Source organism: Castor canadensis, chromosome 3, assembly GCF_047511655.1.
Source record: "Castor canadensis chromosome 3, mCasCan1.hap1v2, whole genome shotgun sequence".
NCBI lineage: Eukaryota > Metazoa > Chordata > Mammalia > Rodentia > Castoridae > Castor > Castor canadensis.
In genome coordinates this window covers 50,668,080-50,684,865 of record NC_133388.1, presented here as the reverse complement: position 1 = coordinate 50,684,865, position 16,786 = coordinate 50,668,080, and the positions used below count along the sequence as shown (strand labels likewise).

Genomic DNA, 16,786 nt, shown 5'->3' with positions numbered 1-16,786 from the left:
AATGTCAGTCTTCCCTATGCCCTGAACATTAGAATTTTAAAAATGTGTACAAATATTCATTTTTTGGGGTTATGGCTACACTGACTTTTAATTCTCATTCTCTATTCCTGATATCTTTTCTCAGAGTCAGTTCCCTCTTTGTAGCTTTTTGAACAAGTGTCATTCTCCTAGCTGTCATTATTTCCTCAAACTCTATTAAAATTAAATTGAACAATGACAACAACAAAAACCCCATCTTAAAGAAAATGAAAACCTTACCAAACCCATAACAAAATAGCCATTCCCCAAGCCATAGTTTTGGTCATGTTGGTAGATGTTCATTTGCCCTACTTAGAAACCTCTGCATTCTCTTTCCTCTGTCTCATGATGCATACACAGTCTTCTCCCTAGTTTTACTTACTGTATTAGTGAAAAGTCTCTTTCATCTTTTTTGTTCTTTGCAGCTTTTCTTCAGGTCCCAGTCACCTTTGACCTGTATTAATGTGCCCATCTCCTAATCTCTGTGCTTCTTACCTTCCCTTTTATCTTCATGGCCTTTTTTTTTTTGATATAAAGTCCAGATTATAAGCTCTTCAGGGCTGATGTGGCTACTCTAACACCATGGGGACTCAGGTTCATTCTTTCTGTAACACCATCCTTAGGAAGTGTGTCATTGTTGTTTTTAAAGATGCTTTGTAGTCCATGATTGCTAGCTACTGTCTTATCAGCTTTTTGTCAAAACGTGGTGAAAGGCAAGAGTATCAGTAAGTCTCCTTTTAAGAATCTCCTAGAAATCCCAATTTGATGACTTCTCCAAACGCTCTTTAGCTATCCTGAGCTTTAAGGAGGCTGGAAAAGCCTTTTAATCCAGGCATTTGCTTTTAGCAAAATTCTGTTGTAAACAAATATATTTGGAGTAGAAAACCAGCAGTGTTTCCAGCTTAACATGTTTGTGTTAAACTGCTGAGATGCTCTCATGGTCTCAATTTACCACTCATTTTTTTGTGTTTCCTAGCTTTTTTTCTTTTTTGAGGGGGCGGGTGCTGGGCCACATGCATACTGAGTACTCACCCCTCAACTCTCACTCCCTGCTTCCTGGCTTTTTTGCTTGCTTTTATGTCTTGCCTTAAATGTGTCCTTCCTTTTCTACCTGGTTACCTCCTACTTGTTCTGCAAGATTGAATTAAATGTAAGCTCTTAGGTATAATTAAATACCACTCTTAGGTGCAGAAACTGTTTCTTTCTCAGGGTTTTCTCACACGCTTGAATGAGTGAACAGTGATAGCATATGAATCAGAAAAAGTAAAATATAAAATTTGACCTGGGGGCTGATTGCAATGTTTAATTTTCCTTCTTGTTTTCCTAACCAAGAAGCTGCTTGTCCTTTTGGTATATATTCTAAACATTAAATATAATCTTTTAAAGGTTAATTGTGTCAAAGAAGAAGCATCAAGATACTGTGGAAAAGAAAAGAATTTTATGAAAGCATATTTATTCAGGTAAATTAGTTTTTGAGTGTGATATACAAATATAAAGCTATAGTGCTAGAATATTCAAGTATATAAAATATCACTAAGCCAGAAAAAAGTTGTATTTAGTGGGGAGCACATGAGATTTAGCAAAAATTCCAAGTAGTAGATTTGTCACCTAAGTTCTGAATTTTAACTTCTTTATTTACAAAATGTAGGGTGCGATACCTATCTTACAGGGTTGCTTTGAATATTATATGAGATTCTTATGTAAATTTCTACTACAAATGTCTGGGTAAGTAAGCTTTTAGCAAATTTTAGTGTTCTTTGTAGTTATATCAGTTCCATATTTTGGGTGTATTTATTTTTGAGGGATCTGCCAGTGTCCAGGTTGTATTTAGTTCTGCCAGTCTTTCTGAGACATCTCACATCCTTTTCTCAAACTCCTGAGTCTAGGAATTGGGGAGAAATTCTGTTTGCTCAGGGAGCTCCTGCTAAGAAACACTTCTTTCTCTCCCCTGCTCATCTCCTCCCCAGCCCAGTTTGGAAATATCTCTCTCTCTCTCTCTCTCTCTCTCTCTCTCTCTCTCTCTCTGTGTGTGTGTGTGTGTGTGTGTGTGTGTGTGATGGGGACGTTATCAGGAAGCGTTGTTATAACTCAAGTTCTTTTTTCCAGTCCTTTTGCCAGGTCCAGGGCCTATGTTTCTCAAAATCAACATACTAATTGTGTATATTTATTGAATATTTGACAGTGTTTTGAATGCCAGCACTCTGGTAGGTGCATGGAGTACATGGACAAGACATAGACTCTAACACCAAATAATTTATAACCTAATGTAAATTGAATTCTAAGGAAATATTTCTATAATGTATTTTTTAAACTTTTTTTATAGAGGCAACATATTGCTCAGAGAATTCCCTACTGACACCTTGTTCGATGTGAATGCCATCGTTGCTCATGTTCTCTTGTAAGTACAGAAGATACTGATTCACTTATTTATTGTTGATTTTAGAGAACCATAATTCAATAAAATGTTGTAGGGTTTTGACATATTTTTAGATGTCAATTTCATACAAATTGCTTATTTATCCTCCACATTTACAATCTAATATTTCTTTAATGACAAAGGATACATAGATACTCTATATAAAAGTAGGGGATGGCGCAACAAGACCTCATAGTCATTCAGTTGCTTTTGATTCTGCTGCTGGAGTGAGGATTTACAACATGTCTTAGTCTGTTTGAGCTACAAGAACAAAATAAATGCCACGGATTGGGTGGCTTATAAACAACAGAAATTTATTTTTCAGTGTGGAGGCTGGGATATCCAAGGTCAAATTAGGGCCTCTGCCCCATAGATGTCCATCTTCTCCCTGGGTCCTCACAGAGCACAAAGAACTCAAATCTCTGAGATCTCTTTTATGAGGACACTAATCTCATCCACGAGGGCTCTGCCCTCAAGACCTAATCACTCCCAATGGTCATACCTCCCAGTACCATCAATTTGGGCTTAGAATTTCAGCATATTAATTTAGGGGGACACATATCTTCAGAACATAGCACCAGGTAAGAAGCTCAGCTTTGCTGTTCTCATTAGGACTGTTAAAGTACTTGGTTTCCTTCTTGCCCTAGCCTAACATTTTTCTGGAATCTATAGCTCTGATCCTGCTCAGTCATGACAGAAAGAGTTGTTTTTTATTTTTGGGAAAGTTTGATCTCAGGGCCTCATGTATGCCAGGAAGATATCCTACCACTTGAGTCATGCCCCCCAGCTCTTTTTGGATTTTAGGTATGTTTTGAATTGGGTCTCAAATTTATGCCCAGGCCAGCCAAGACTGCAGTCTTCTCTTGGGTAGCTGGGATGACATGCATGAACCACCACACCCAGCTTTTACTGATTGAGATGGGGTCTCTTGAACTTTTAGCCTGGCCTGGCCTCGATACACACTCTTCCTGATCTCTGTGCCCACCCTCCTCCCCCATTCCCCCAGTAGCTAGGATTACAGGTGTAAGCCACTCTGCCCCACACAGAAAGAGCTCTTTCAGTTCTGGCATATGCCTCAATGTTTGCTGAGAGAGAAAATGAATCTAAGTTCCCTCACATGGAAGCTTTGGGCATGACATTCAGGCCTATCTGGGCTCTATTCCTGTAGTCCACCTATGAATAAAGTCTGACATTCTTTGGTGACAAAACTGAAAATATGACTTTTTAAGAATACAAGTTACATGGGTTTTTCTAATGTTGTAGGACTGTGGTCCCCTAAGCCTTTGCTGGCATTTACTGTCTTTGTTTTATGTTTGGTTCCCTGCTTCCTTCTCTTCTTCTACCCACAAAGTTTAGGTGAAAGTTAAGTTACAGCAAACTCAAAACTTACAGGTGAAAAGTCATTGTTAATACTTTGCAAACAGACACTTTTATTTTTTTTTTTTCAGTTTTCTTTTCTTTTTTTTTCATTTTTCTTTTATTATTCATATGTGCATACAAGGCTTGGTTCATTTCTCCCCCCTGCCCCCACCCCCTCCCTTACCACCCACTCCGCCCCCTCCCTCTCCCCCCTCTCAATACCCAGCAGAAACTATTTTGCCCTTATCTCTAATTTTGTTGAAGAGAGAGTATAAGCAATAATAGGAAGGAACAAGGGGTTTTGCTGGTTGAGATAAGGATAGCTATACAGGGCATTGACTCACATTGATTTCCTGTGCGTGTGTGTTACCTTCTAGGTTAATTCTTTTTGATCTAACCTTTTCTCTAGTTCCTGGTCCCCTTTTCCTATTGGCCTCAGTTGCTTTAAGGTATCTGCTTTAGTTTCTCTGCGTTAAAGGCAACAAATGCTAGCTAGTTTTTTAGGTGTCTTACCTATCCTCACCCCTCCCTTGTGTGCTCTCTCTTTGATCATGTGCTCAAAGTCCAATCCCATTGTTGTGGCAAACAGACACTTTTAAATGTTCCAGTCCTAATAATATATTAACTAAAGATTTTTAGATATTCTTGACAACCATGATCCCTGAGGCCTGTACACTAAGAAGCCAATTGTAATCAGTTTAAGAAGGCCTCTTTTTGTTGTTTTTTGTTTTGTTTTCTCTTCCCTTCCCTGGTCTTTTGAAGAAGGCATTCCAAAGGGTGCTAGGCTGACATGGAATCCCTTTCCTAGGACAGAAGAGGGATGGCTGGTTTGGCAGTAGGGGGTAACATAAAGCTTAGCAAAAAGCCCAAATAATAGATATGTTATTTGTTCTCAAGAAGCTTACCAGTTTTGCTGTTTTTCCAATACATACATAATAGCTGTCATTGATTCAGAAATAAGTATGAAGAAACAGAAGATTCTTTGAGGGATAGGGGACACTTACATTATCTTTCCATAACGTATGATTCCAAGTTTGACATCAAATCCCAGAGTTGTGGGTTCACATTGAACAACTTTATGACCAGGTAGATTTGAAACATTTGGGCCCTAGATAAGGAGAGGTTGTCAGTGCTGAGGACCTGTTTCCTGAACTGTTTAGCATGTGAGGTTTGCTTCATTCTTTCCTGCTGTGGTAGTATTCCATTCTTAGTGCTGTACTAATGCTGATTTACAGGACACAAATTCCACAGATAGATTGTTCCCCATGTTTCTGCAGTGTGCCAGGCACTTGTTAGGCATTGGGGATACAAAACAGACTAGGATGTGATTTCTGTTCTCAATGAATTTAGTGCTTTGTTGCAGAGATTGACATAGAAATAGAAGATATTGTGTGGTAAGTAAACTGGAAGTATATATGCAGAGAGGAAAATGGATCCATTGAGGAAAGACTAGATGTTCATGTCTAGAAAGAGGGTGGATATTGATTGAGAGCTTCCTGAAGGAGGTGGCAGTTGGCATAAATCTTAAAGGATAACTGCTTGGTGAAGAAGGGGGAAGTATGTGACATGGAAGATGTGTAAGTTGGAAGTAGTTTGGAGAGGGTAGTTTTGCCAGAGTATAAAATATGAAGCAGGAGATGAGAATAGCGAAGTAGGTTTGGGGTCAGATGATGGGGGATGTTTGTAGAAGTGTAGGCTCTTGGGTAGCCCCTGAAGGGTGAGGAGTCCAGCTCCAGGCCACAAGTCTTGTGTGTTCTTTTTGGCCCAGTCATAAGCTGTAATGAGGCTTTGCCTGGCAGGACTCACAGAGAAGCTGCCTTCATACTGCCAGACTTGTTGCATAATCAATGCATTGTAGTTTTTTGGGAGATAATTGAAGTAAAGGACTACCCTCCTCCCTTTAGACTAGCCATGCTCAGTCTAGCCCCAGTAGTGCTAGAGATCAAATCCAAGGCATGCTTGGGCAAGTGCTGTACCATTGAGCTACGCCTCCTGATTGCATAACAAAGATTTGTAGGCAGGTGAGGGATGTGATTAAATTAGGATTTGAGAGATCATTTTGGTGGATATGAGACAGATTTATGGGGTCCCAGCACATATACAAACCATTGCATGGCCATTGTATAATCTAAGAAGGTAGAGACAGCAAAGGGATTTTTAATGCTTAGGTGAAATTAACTGGATTGGGCAATAGTTAATTTGGTAATAGTCATGAAAACTATAAACTTGAGTTAATACTTGATCTCTTTTCCTTCTTTCCCACTTCCTTATAACTCAGATCCAATCTAGTCACCATCTGAAGTAGGCAAGGAAGAAGAGAAAATTTGTAGTCAGTGAGTTTGTTTTAATAAGTTGAATGGCCATCATGCACCAGTCTCAAGGTAGCTATAGGAATTGGAGCCCTTCAGTAGAACACATCTAGATGTTGCCAACATTGGTCATACGGGGGCATCCTAGAGCAATACCACTTAAGGGAGGAAGAAATTGAGAGGGAAAAATATATATCAAGGAAGTAGAAATCAAAGAGGCAATGCTGTTATCTAGAATGAAAGGAAATGACTTGTAGAATACAGTATTTTACAAAATTTTCCAGTAATGATATTTAGAATATTGAAGAACCATGCCAAACGATTTGCTATTTCATAGCAGTACCTTGCAAATTACCATGAAAGAGAAAAATGTCTTTTATCATCCTATTTTTGTATGCTAAAACCATCAGTTGGAACTATCCAGTGCTTGGCAAACAATTTTTTTCACTTGTATTCTTTTACAGTTTCATATTGCTCATAGAAATGGAAGTGAATTATTGCTTAATACCTTTTGCCCATTTTTATTGTTTTAAATCTTATTGTTATTCATTTCTAGGTGCTCTCCTTACATAAGAGAAACCAGACTGCAGAATTTTCCCCCAAATTTATTATTATTTTTTTAATTTCTCTATTGTGTTTCTTAAAAACTTTTGTAGTCAAATTTTATCTTTTCTTTTTTTACCTCTGGCTTTTAAGTTATACAATAGTCTTCCTTGTGCCAGTGTTATAAAGGAATTCACTCATTTTTGGAGTTTGCAATTGGCAGACTGTTATTCAGAGTCTAAAACTGACTTACATAAAATTAGAAGCTATAGGAAATTGAGCAGATAGTACAGAGAATTTCCATATGTCATCTTTCTCAGCATTATGTACTTTTTCCCTACTAACATTTTACTTCAGTGTGGTAGAGTTGTTACAACTGATGAAGCAATATTGGCATATTGTTATTAACTAAAGGGCGTAGTTAATAGCTCACTCTTGTATCATACATTGTGTTTTGACAAATGCATAATGACTGTTTTCTACTATTATAGCATCATACTGACTAGTTTCACTACACTAAAACTCCCATCTCTTCCTCCCAACCACTGATGTTTTTATGGCTCTGTAGTTTTGCCCTTTCCATAAATCATACAGCATGTAGCTTTTTCATATTGGCTTCTTTTACTCAACAATATGCAAAAGACTTTATGTCTTCATGGTTTGATAGCTCTTTTCTTTTTATCACTGAATAATATTCTATTGTATGGATATGCCACTGTTTATTCACTCACCTTCTGGATGTCTGGGTTACTTAAAAATTTTTCAATTTTGAAGCTTTTTGTTGTTGTTACTGTTTTGTTTTAGTGGTACTGGGGTTTGAACTCAGGGTCTCATGCTTGCTAAGGAAGCACCCTACCACTACACCAGCCCCAAGTTTTGTCAGTTTTGAATAAACTGATAAAGCAGTCATGTGTAGGTTTTTCTGGGTGGATGTGTTTTCAGCTGCTTTGGGTAAATACCTGGGGGTGAGAATTGGGGACCATGTGGTAGACTATGTTTAGCCAAACTGACAAACCGTCTTCCAAAGTAGCTGTAACCATTTTGCATTTTCATCAGCAACAAATGAGAGTTCTTGTTCCTCTAGGTTCTTGTCAGCATTTGATGTTGTCATTTTAAACATTGTAACCATTCTAACAGGTGTGTAGTGGTAGCTGATGATGTTGAGCATATGTTCATATGCAGGTTTGCCATCTGTGTACATGCTCTTTGGTGGAAAGTCTGTCAAAATACTTTGCCTATTTGTTATTTTTTTAATTGGGTTGTTCGTTTTCTTTTGTTCCCTCCCTTCCTCCCTTTTAGGACTGAATCCAGGGTGCATGCTAGGCAAGTGCTATACCACTGGGCTACATCCTAGCTCTTGGATTTTTTTCTTTGAGACAGTTCTCCCTGTGGAGCCCAGGCTGCCCTCGAACTTGCAATCCTCTCACTTCTCTTGAGTGCTTGTTTTCTTACTGTTGAATTTTAAAAGTTCATTTGTATGTTTTTAACATAAGTCTTTTACCAGATACTTATTTTGCAGATATTCTCTCCCAGTTTGTGGCTTGTTTTTAATTCTCTTAATAGCTATTTTTGCAGAGAAGAGGCTTTTAATAATGATAAATTCCAAGTTAAGATTTTTTTTTATTTCATAGATTATGCTTTTGATACTGTATATTAAAACTAATTGTCAACCCAAGCTCACAGAGATTTTTTATCTCCTAGAGGTTTTATAGTTTTATGTTGTACATTTAGGTCTATGATCCTATTTGACTTAATTTTTGGGTAAGATTCAAAGTCAGTGTCCAGATTCATATTTTTGGAGGTGCATGTCTAGTTGCTCTCGTACTTTTTGTTGATAAGATTTTCCTTTCTTCATTCAGTTGCCTCGATCCTTTATGAAAGATCAGTAGACTATATTTGTGTCATGTATTTCTTCTCTTACTGTTTTTATTTTACATTTAAATCTTTGATCTGCTTGGAATTTAACTTGGTAAATGATATGAGGAATATATTTAACTGTATTATCCATTTAGTTGCCCAACACAACTGAAATAACGTGTGTATCTTCACTATTTTAGGTGCCAAGGCTTATGGTAAACTAATATGTATTGGGGTCTTATTTCTGAACTTCCAGTTTCATTAATCTGTCTATTCATATACCAATACCATTGATTTAATTTATTGAGACTTTATAATATAATGTCTGAAAGGTCTAGTTCCCTTCAAAGTTTTCTTTTCAGAATTCGTTGTTTATATATGACATTTAAAATCAGTCTGCCCAATTTCTTCCCCTCCCTGTCTAAATCCTATAAGCATCAAATTTATAAGTTATCTTAAGGACAATTGACATCTTAGGAATGAATTTTCCCACCCTAGAACATGATGCGTTTCCATTTGTTCAAGTACTCTGTGTCCTCCAGCAGTGGGTTTTTCATTTGTTGCTTGTTGTTGTTTATTTGTTTTTAAAGAGCAGTTTTATGTTCATAGCAAAAAGAAAAGGAAGGCCTAGAGACTTCACATTTATCCCCTGCCCCCATACATACATAAATTCCCTCATTACTAACACCTCCCACCCAAGTGGTATGATTGTTACAGTTGATGAACCTGTGTTGACAAATCATAATCACCCAAAGTCCACAGGTTTCATTAGGGTTCACTCTTGGCTTGCATAGTCTATGGATTTGGACAAGTGTATATTGACATGTATTATAGTGCCACACAGAGTATTTTTACTCCCCGAAAGATTCTCTGATTCACCTCTTCAGCTCCCAACCATTGCCCACCCCCAATCCTGGAAGCCAGTGATTTTCTAATTTTCTACCATTTTTTTTAAATGTCATATACTTGGAATTATCAATATATCGTCTTTCAGATTGCATTCTTTCACTTAGTAATAGTAATACACATTTAAGCCTCCTGCATGATTTTCATGGCTTGATAGTTTATTTCTTTTTAGTGTTGAATAGTATTCCATTATCTGAATGTACCACAGTTTATCCTTTCATCTACTCAAGGACGTCTTGGTTACTTCCAAGTTTTGGCAATTATAAATAAAGCATCTGTAAACATCCATGTGCAAATTTTTGTGTGGACATAAGTTTTCAACTCCTGTAGGTAAATACCAAAGAGTATGATTGCTGGGCTATATAAGAGTATGTTTAGTTTTGTAATAAACCACCAAACTACCAGGCATGGTGGTACACATCTGCAATCCCAGCTGCTTGGGAAGTATGGGCAGGAGGATTGTGAGTTAAAGCAAGCCTGGACAAAGTTAATGAGACCCTGTCTCAAAAACAGAATATGAACAAAAGGACTAGGGTCCTGGCTCAAGTGGTAGAGTGCTTGAGGTCTTGGGCTCAATCCCCCATACCACCCATACATACAGAAAAAAAGCTGCCAAACTGCCTTTTAAAAAGATTGCATCATTTTTCATTCCCACTAGTATTGAGTTAGAGTTCCAGTTGCTGGACATTCTTGCCAGCCTCTGATGTTATCACTAGTCTCTATTTTGTGTATTGTAATAGGTGTGTTGTGGTGTTTTAGTTTGTATTTCCTTCATGACATGCATTGTGGAGCATCTTTTCATTGTGGAGCTATCTGTGTATCTTTGGTGAAATAGCTGTTGAAGTCTTTGGCTCATTTTTAATTGGGTTGTTTGTTTGCTTATTGTTGTATTTTAAGAGTTCCTTGTATGTTTTCAACAACAGTTCTTTATCAGATGGGTCTTTTGGGAATATTTTCCCCAGTCTGTAGTGTCTTCTCATTCTCTTGATTCTAGTAGTGTTTTAAAGCTTTCTTCACATATGTCTGGACATTTAAGCTCATTACTGGGTATTTAATCTCTTTTGTTTCCTTTGTAATGAGTTTTTCCCTCTTCCTCCTTTTTTTCTTCTTCTAAAAATTTTTTTGGGGGTTCTGGGAATTAAAATCAGGGCCTTGCACACACTAGACAAATACTTTTCCACTGAGCTACATCCCAGCCCTTGGTTTTTGAGACTGGGTCTTGCTATGTAGCCCAAGCTAACTTTGAACTCATGATCCACTTGCATTTAATTCCTGGGATTATAGGTGTGAGTCACACATCAGCTCTTCCATTATCTTCTAATCCACAGACACAGAAACACAGATATAGTGTAACATTTTTGTGTAATACATAAGTAGATAAAATGTAACAAATATATGATATCAGTATACATCTTATATATTATATGCGAAGTATATCTGTATTTCTTTTTTTTTTTGGTGGGACTGAGGTTTGAACACAGGGCTTTGTGCTTGCAAAGCAGATGCTCCACCACTTTAGCCAGACCTTCAGTCCTGCATTTTTATGTACATGAACGATACTGATTTTTGAGTATTAATTTTATGGCCTTTGACCTTAATGGAATTTTAATTTAAAAATGACTAAAAAATGAACTAGGTTTATTAATTTCTTAATATTAGTAATATTAAATAATGTTCACATATTAATGTTAATAATCTATTGCTAGATTGGGATAATAATATCCTCATTATAACATGCAAGAGTATCACATAAGCCAACATTCTTCATAATCCTATTATCCAGAGCAGATCAAAAAAGTTTTTTGGTTTATGTATCTCAATCTTTTTTCTAAGACTACCTGCTATTAGATATAGACGTAAGAACATATAATATGTGCATAGTCATATAAATCTTCTAAGCTTGAATTTTGTTAGGGAATAGTCAAACAGGCAAGCCAAAATTTACTAGTATTTCTCCATTTACAAAAATTGACTAGCACACAAACTAAAATACGTTAATTTCAGCCAACTTATCTATTTTTTGGTACAAATCTAGTATGTAGCCTTGTAATTAAAGCTAAGAAATATTTGCAGATAATGTTTGGATTGTTCTTGAAGCACTTGTTCATGAACTGAAAGCTTGCATTTGAAAATATTTGTCTTCATTTGTCTTACTTCAAAAATATATAAGCCATGCCATTTTTTTCCCCAAGGCATTCAAATTTATTCCCTTGGTAGGATGTTTTTATTGAGCCTAGTGATCCACAGTTACACTTGAACTCTGAGTCTTCATCAACAGAAAACACTAGGGTTTTAAATAATTTCCTTTTTTTCAAAATATAGAAAAATACAGTTAGGGAAAAATTAAATTTGAAAATCTGAAAATGAAACAAGTATAAACTCAGGGTAATTTACATTCATTGTTTAGAAATTATATATTTTGGACCATTATAGTTAATTATGTGGGGTTTGTGTAGGATATTTAAAATATTACTAATATGTCATTAATTTAAAATATGCCATCTTCTTTGTCTGGGTGTATTGCTGGAATTGGACCCAAGGCCTTGTGCATGGTAGACAAATACTGTACCAGTTGAGCTATGCCCTCAGTCCTTTTTTCTTATTTTGTTTTTTAGACAGGGTCTCACTGCTACCTTTGTCTAGGCTAGCCTCAAATATGAGATCATCCTACCTTTGCCTCCTGAGTAGCTGGGATTATAGGCATTATGCCACCACACCTGGAAAAAATATATACTATCTTGATGACATACTTTTTACTGAAAAATTATGATAAAATGCTACTTGTCTTGGATTTGAATTCTTTACAACTCCATTGGTATTAATGGTTATATTTCCAAACTGACATTTTGTACAAAGTACTTCTGTCAGAGTATAAGATAGTACATGAAATTTGTTAGGTGTTCAGTAAATATTGGATTGGTGGATGATGAATTTGGCAGCTTCATTTTTTGGTTATTAAATATGTAAGGAGCAGAAATCCTCTTTTATGCACCATAAGACTGTTTCTGGGGATAAGATTTTTCTAAGAAGTAAGCTATACCATATGACAGAATGACTAAGGCTAAAGTTTGTGAACCTTATTATTATTTGTACTTGCAGTTCTTATTTCAGAGGTGGCTTCTAAATTTTTTAAAAACTATTTATCTAGAAAATGCTTAATAGGAGACTTTGGGATATTTTTACTTATGAATTCACCTACTCTCTCAATATAATTAGGTAAAAGCAATCTATCTCTCTCTCTCACTCTTTCTGTACTGCATGTTTTAGTATGGTGAATTAGCACATAACATTTTATTGGGTTTTTTTGGAACTTGACAGAAATATGATATGAAAATGATCTCTTCCTGAACAAAGACTGAGTGGCCTACTACTGTAAAAGTAGGAACAAGTAAACTCATTGTTTCCCCTCTTACTGACACCTACTCAGTTCTTGGCTATCTATTTTATTTACCTAATGGTTATGATAGGAGAGTCTCAGGAAAAGCATGCCAAAGAGAGGAAGGCCATTCTGGGACAGATAGAGCTCCCTAATTAAAGCAGCCCCAGGCTGTTTTACCCCATCATTATAGCAAGAAAATCCCAAAAGAGAATTTTCCTTTGGGACCAGGGTAAAGGAGCATGGGTTTGTGGAATGGATCCTTAAGATCCCTAGATCTCCCCTATTCTGGAAATCAGCCTGTTAAGGAATATTCTAAAAATAGAGAAGCCATTGGGAAAACAAATCACAGAGATCATTAGTTTATAAATGTGATTTGTTTTGGTCATTATTATCTCATGGATAATGACTGCTTAATGAGCTTTGGGACACTAGGCAAGGTAATATGCCTTGTCATTAAAATACATTAATGATAGTACTGATCTTAGATATTTGCCATGAAAATTAAACAAGATAGCATGCATTGATAAGGGTTCTTAGTTATAAACCCTAGAATCTGGGTCTGACTAGCTTATGCAGATGGGTTTGGAGGGGGTTTATAGAAGGGCTGGAGAACTGGACTCAAAGGTTACACACTTCTGAATTGGAGTCAAAATCATGACACACAACTGATCTGGGGAGGACTGTCCCATTACTGCTGAGCATTGATGCCACACCTTGCATTGGCTGCACTGGGCCTATTATTAACAGCTACCACTGCTACTTTTGAAGCTGACTGTTAACACTACTTCTTCTCAAAATAACTCTGTTCTGTCATTGGTTCTTTGCACTTGCTTCTGATTCAGAATTGAAAGCAAGTGATTCTGGGTCATTTAGGCAGGCCTTGCAAAAGGGAGCCTGGAAAAGCAAGTTTGTGATATTATCAGCATTTATGAGGGGACTTGGGCTCTGTCCTCCATGCAGAATTAGAAAACTGGGAACTCTAAGAAGAAAGAGGAATTCAGTGGCTGGGTAACTCAAAAACTAATGAATTGACACTACTTAAGAAAGGTTCTGTACTATGCCTAATGTGTGGTAGGTGCCCAATAAATGTTAGCTTTTATTAATTTATATTTGCCAGTCTATTGAAGAAAAACATTGGGGAGGTTTCTACTTCTAGATTTGATTTTAGAAGCAAATTCCTTGGAGCTACTAGAACAATAAGGATAAATGAGTGAATGTAATTAGAATATATATGGCAATCCTGTTAAGCTCACTAGATGGTACCACTCAGCTGTTTTTGAAGTAACTGAAGGATAATTGTGGAAAGGTAGATGGCCAGTCATCAGATTGCCACTGAGGCTCCGTAGTCACTTTTCAGTCGACACTGTTTCCACTTGGTTGCCCATTTATGAGATGGGTCAGTAATAACAATTTAGAAGGTTCTGGCTTCAGTGTCAGAAGACCTGGATTTAAATCTCAGCTCAACTAGTGACTAGTAGTATGATCTAGGGCAAGTCACTTAGTCTCTTACACTATTGAGTGTGTACACACATACACATGCATGTAGGTAAGCAATATTCCAAGAATATTGTTAAAGATAAAAATATCTAGTACATAGTGAATACTGCATAGTAAGTACTTCTTTTATAAATGAAACAAGAGCTGCCCTAGGAATTATAGAAGGTCAAGTTTTACATTCTTTTTAAAAATGGAAAAGCTCTATAATATATAGATAAATATTTAAGCCAATGTAATTTAGAGTAGCACTTTCAGAATGAAAATGTTCTTGTAATAATACTAAGACATTATTTGTCCTTTTCAGTATCATTCTCTCATGAAGGAGGTTTCTAGAGGTCATATGACGTGATATCACAACAGACTGAATGTCTGGTCAGTGCAGATTTGATATGATGTTAAAGAGATTTGGAAAAATGTAAAACAGTGTCACTCTTTTCACTAAGTTTTTCTTTTGGGAAATTTTGTTATTTATTTAATTTTTTTTGGTGGCACTGGGGCTTGAACTCAGGGCTTCGAGTCTGCAAAGGAGACACTGTACCACTTGAGTTACATCTCCAGTCTGAAATTTTGTTATTTTTCATATAAAAAATTTATTTATGCTATCATGCAAAGGTATTTATTGTTATTTAAAAATTAATAAACATTTTAAAATTCCTGGTTTAATTTCTGTTTTGGCAATTACTGTTAAGTATAACCTACATAAAACAAAAGCTATGTAAGTCTTTAAATTTTTAAGTGTACAAAGGAATCTTGATATAAAAGTTTGAGAACTGTTGTCTAAGGGGAAACTTGTACGTTTTCCATAAGAGGAGGCTATGTTTGATTAATTTATTGGAGGTATGTGTGTGAGCCTTTGCTTATATAAGTATGTGTACCTGGTATAACTTTCAAAAATCCTTAAAGTTTGGCCTAACAAAAATACATACACAATGCGTATGTGGGAATTAAGTGAAATGAATTGTTAGGGACACAGAATTTATTAAAAAAGTAGACAAAAGGGATAATTTTAGATGAAGAATTATCAGTCTGATGTATGCATTGAAAAGATGACTTGGAAGAATTGTGGTTAAGTGGAAAGAACCCTGGACTGGGAATGACAGCACCTCTTTTGTGTTCTGTCCCTGGTGCTTTGACTCAAGAAATGCTTATGAGTAAGCTCTTCAGTGTTTTGAACTTCCATTTCTTCAGGGAAGAATGGGAATAAATAACTCCTGCCCTACTTTTTCTTTGTTTATTCAACAAATGTTTGGTTACCTACTGTGTAGTATGTTCTATTCTAAGTTATTACAGGTAAAGATACAATATACAAGATTCCTTAAGGAAGAGAGTCAAGTATAAAAAAGTAAATGAATATATAAATGATTATAAATTATAATAAGTACAATGAATTAATCAAATAGTTAAATGAGAGGAAAATGTTATAGACTTACTTACATATGACTTCCTGGAAGTCAATGAAAATGAAAACACAACCTACCGGAACCTATGGGACACAGCTAAGGCAGTCCTGAGAGGAAAGTTTATAGCCATGAGTGCATATATTAAAAAGACGGAAAGACCCTGGTTGCTGTTCTTAGGGTCAAATTATAACCTACAGACTGATTTTAATCCGGTATAATTAAAGTGCTTGGGATCTTATTACTTATAATTTGTTGAAAGGAATTAAATTTGTTTCTTTAAAATTAGGATCTATATACAAAATACATATTATGTGACTAAGTACATGTCAGATTTTTCTACTAATTTTATCTGTTCATTTTAGTGCTCTTCTTTTTAATGAAGTAAAATATATTACCACCCCAGAAGACCTTCAGAAAATAGAAAATACTCTGAAAGGAAAAGAAAACATGATATTCTCATACGTAAGAGCCATTGGAACACCAGGTATTACAAACTTTTGATTAAATCTTTGCTCTGCCTGTGTACTTGTGTGAGTATGTTGAAGTGCTTCACATAGTAAATATCTTAATACTTAAAATAAATTAGATAAATTTAAAGTACCTTCACTGTATGACATCTTTCTTTAATTCAGCAGGATCATGTAGTAGAGCTTTGGAGCCAGACTGCCTAGATTAGACCTCCTCCCCACCCAAGAGTGTGACTTAGACCAATTATTTAACCTGAGTTTCCTAGTCACTAAGATGGGAAAATAATTGTGCCTACCTCTTAATGTTATTGTGAGAAACAAATATGTGGTGTTTTTGTTTGGCAATGCTAGGGACTAAACCAAAAGTAGAATTAAATGCATCCAAGTAATCAAAATGTTTCCTGAAATATTTAGTAGGTGCTGTGTGTTACTATTACTATTTTTTATTTCTTTACTGTCTCATGGTAGCTGATAAATATAGTTTCTAATATTTGATAAATATTTTGACTGGCTTTCATTTTCTATTTTAGTATCTACTGTTGGTGACATTTTTTCTTAACATCTTAAAAATATGTTTTGACAGAATTGTTTGGGCATTGATATTCAATTTTGTAGTAAACATTTTATGACCAAAT

At 36.0% G+C, this 16,786-nt stretch overlaps 1 protein-coding gene across 8 annotated transcripts in view; it reads left to right on the top strand.

Moving 5' to 3' along the window:
• Txndc16 (thioredoxin domain containing 16) overlaps positions 1 to 16,786 on the top strand; it is a 120,587-nt gene that overhangs the window by 23,380 nt on the left and 80,421 nt on the right. For 7 of the 8 annotated variants that reach the window (XR_012446161.1, XM_074067950.1, XM_074067949.1 and 4 more), the window contains 3 exons: positions 1,405 to 1,478; positions 2,342 to 2,416; positions 16,047 to 16,168. Coding sequence is in view for 7 of the 8 variants with exons in the window: in XM_074067950.1 (XP_073924051.1) it covers positions 1,405 to 1,478; positions 2,342 to 2,416; positions 16,047 to 16,168 (271 nt within the window). In the remaining variant the exon portion in view is untranslated. The remainder of the gene's footprint in view (positions 1 to 1,404; positions 1,479 to 2,341; positions 2,417 to 16,046; positions 16,169 to 16,786) is intronic. The other variant, XM_074067951.1, reaches the window with a different exon arrangement.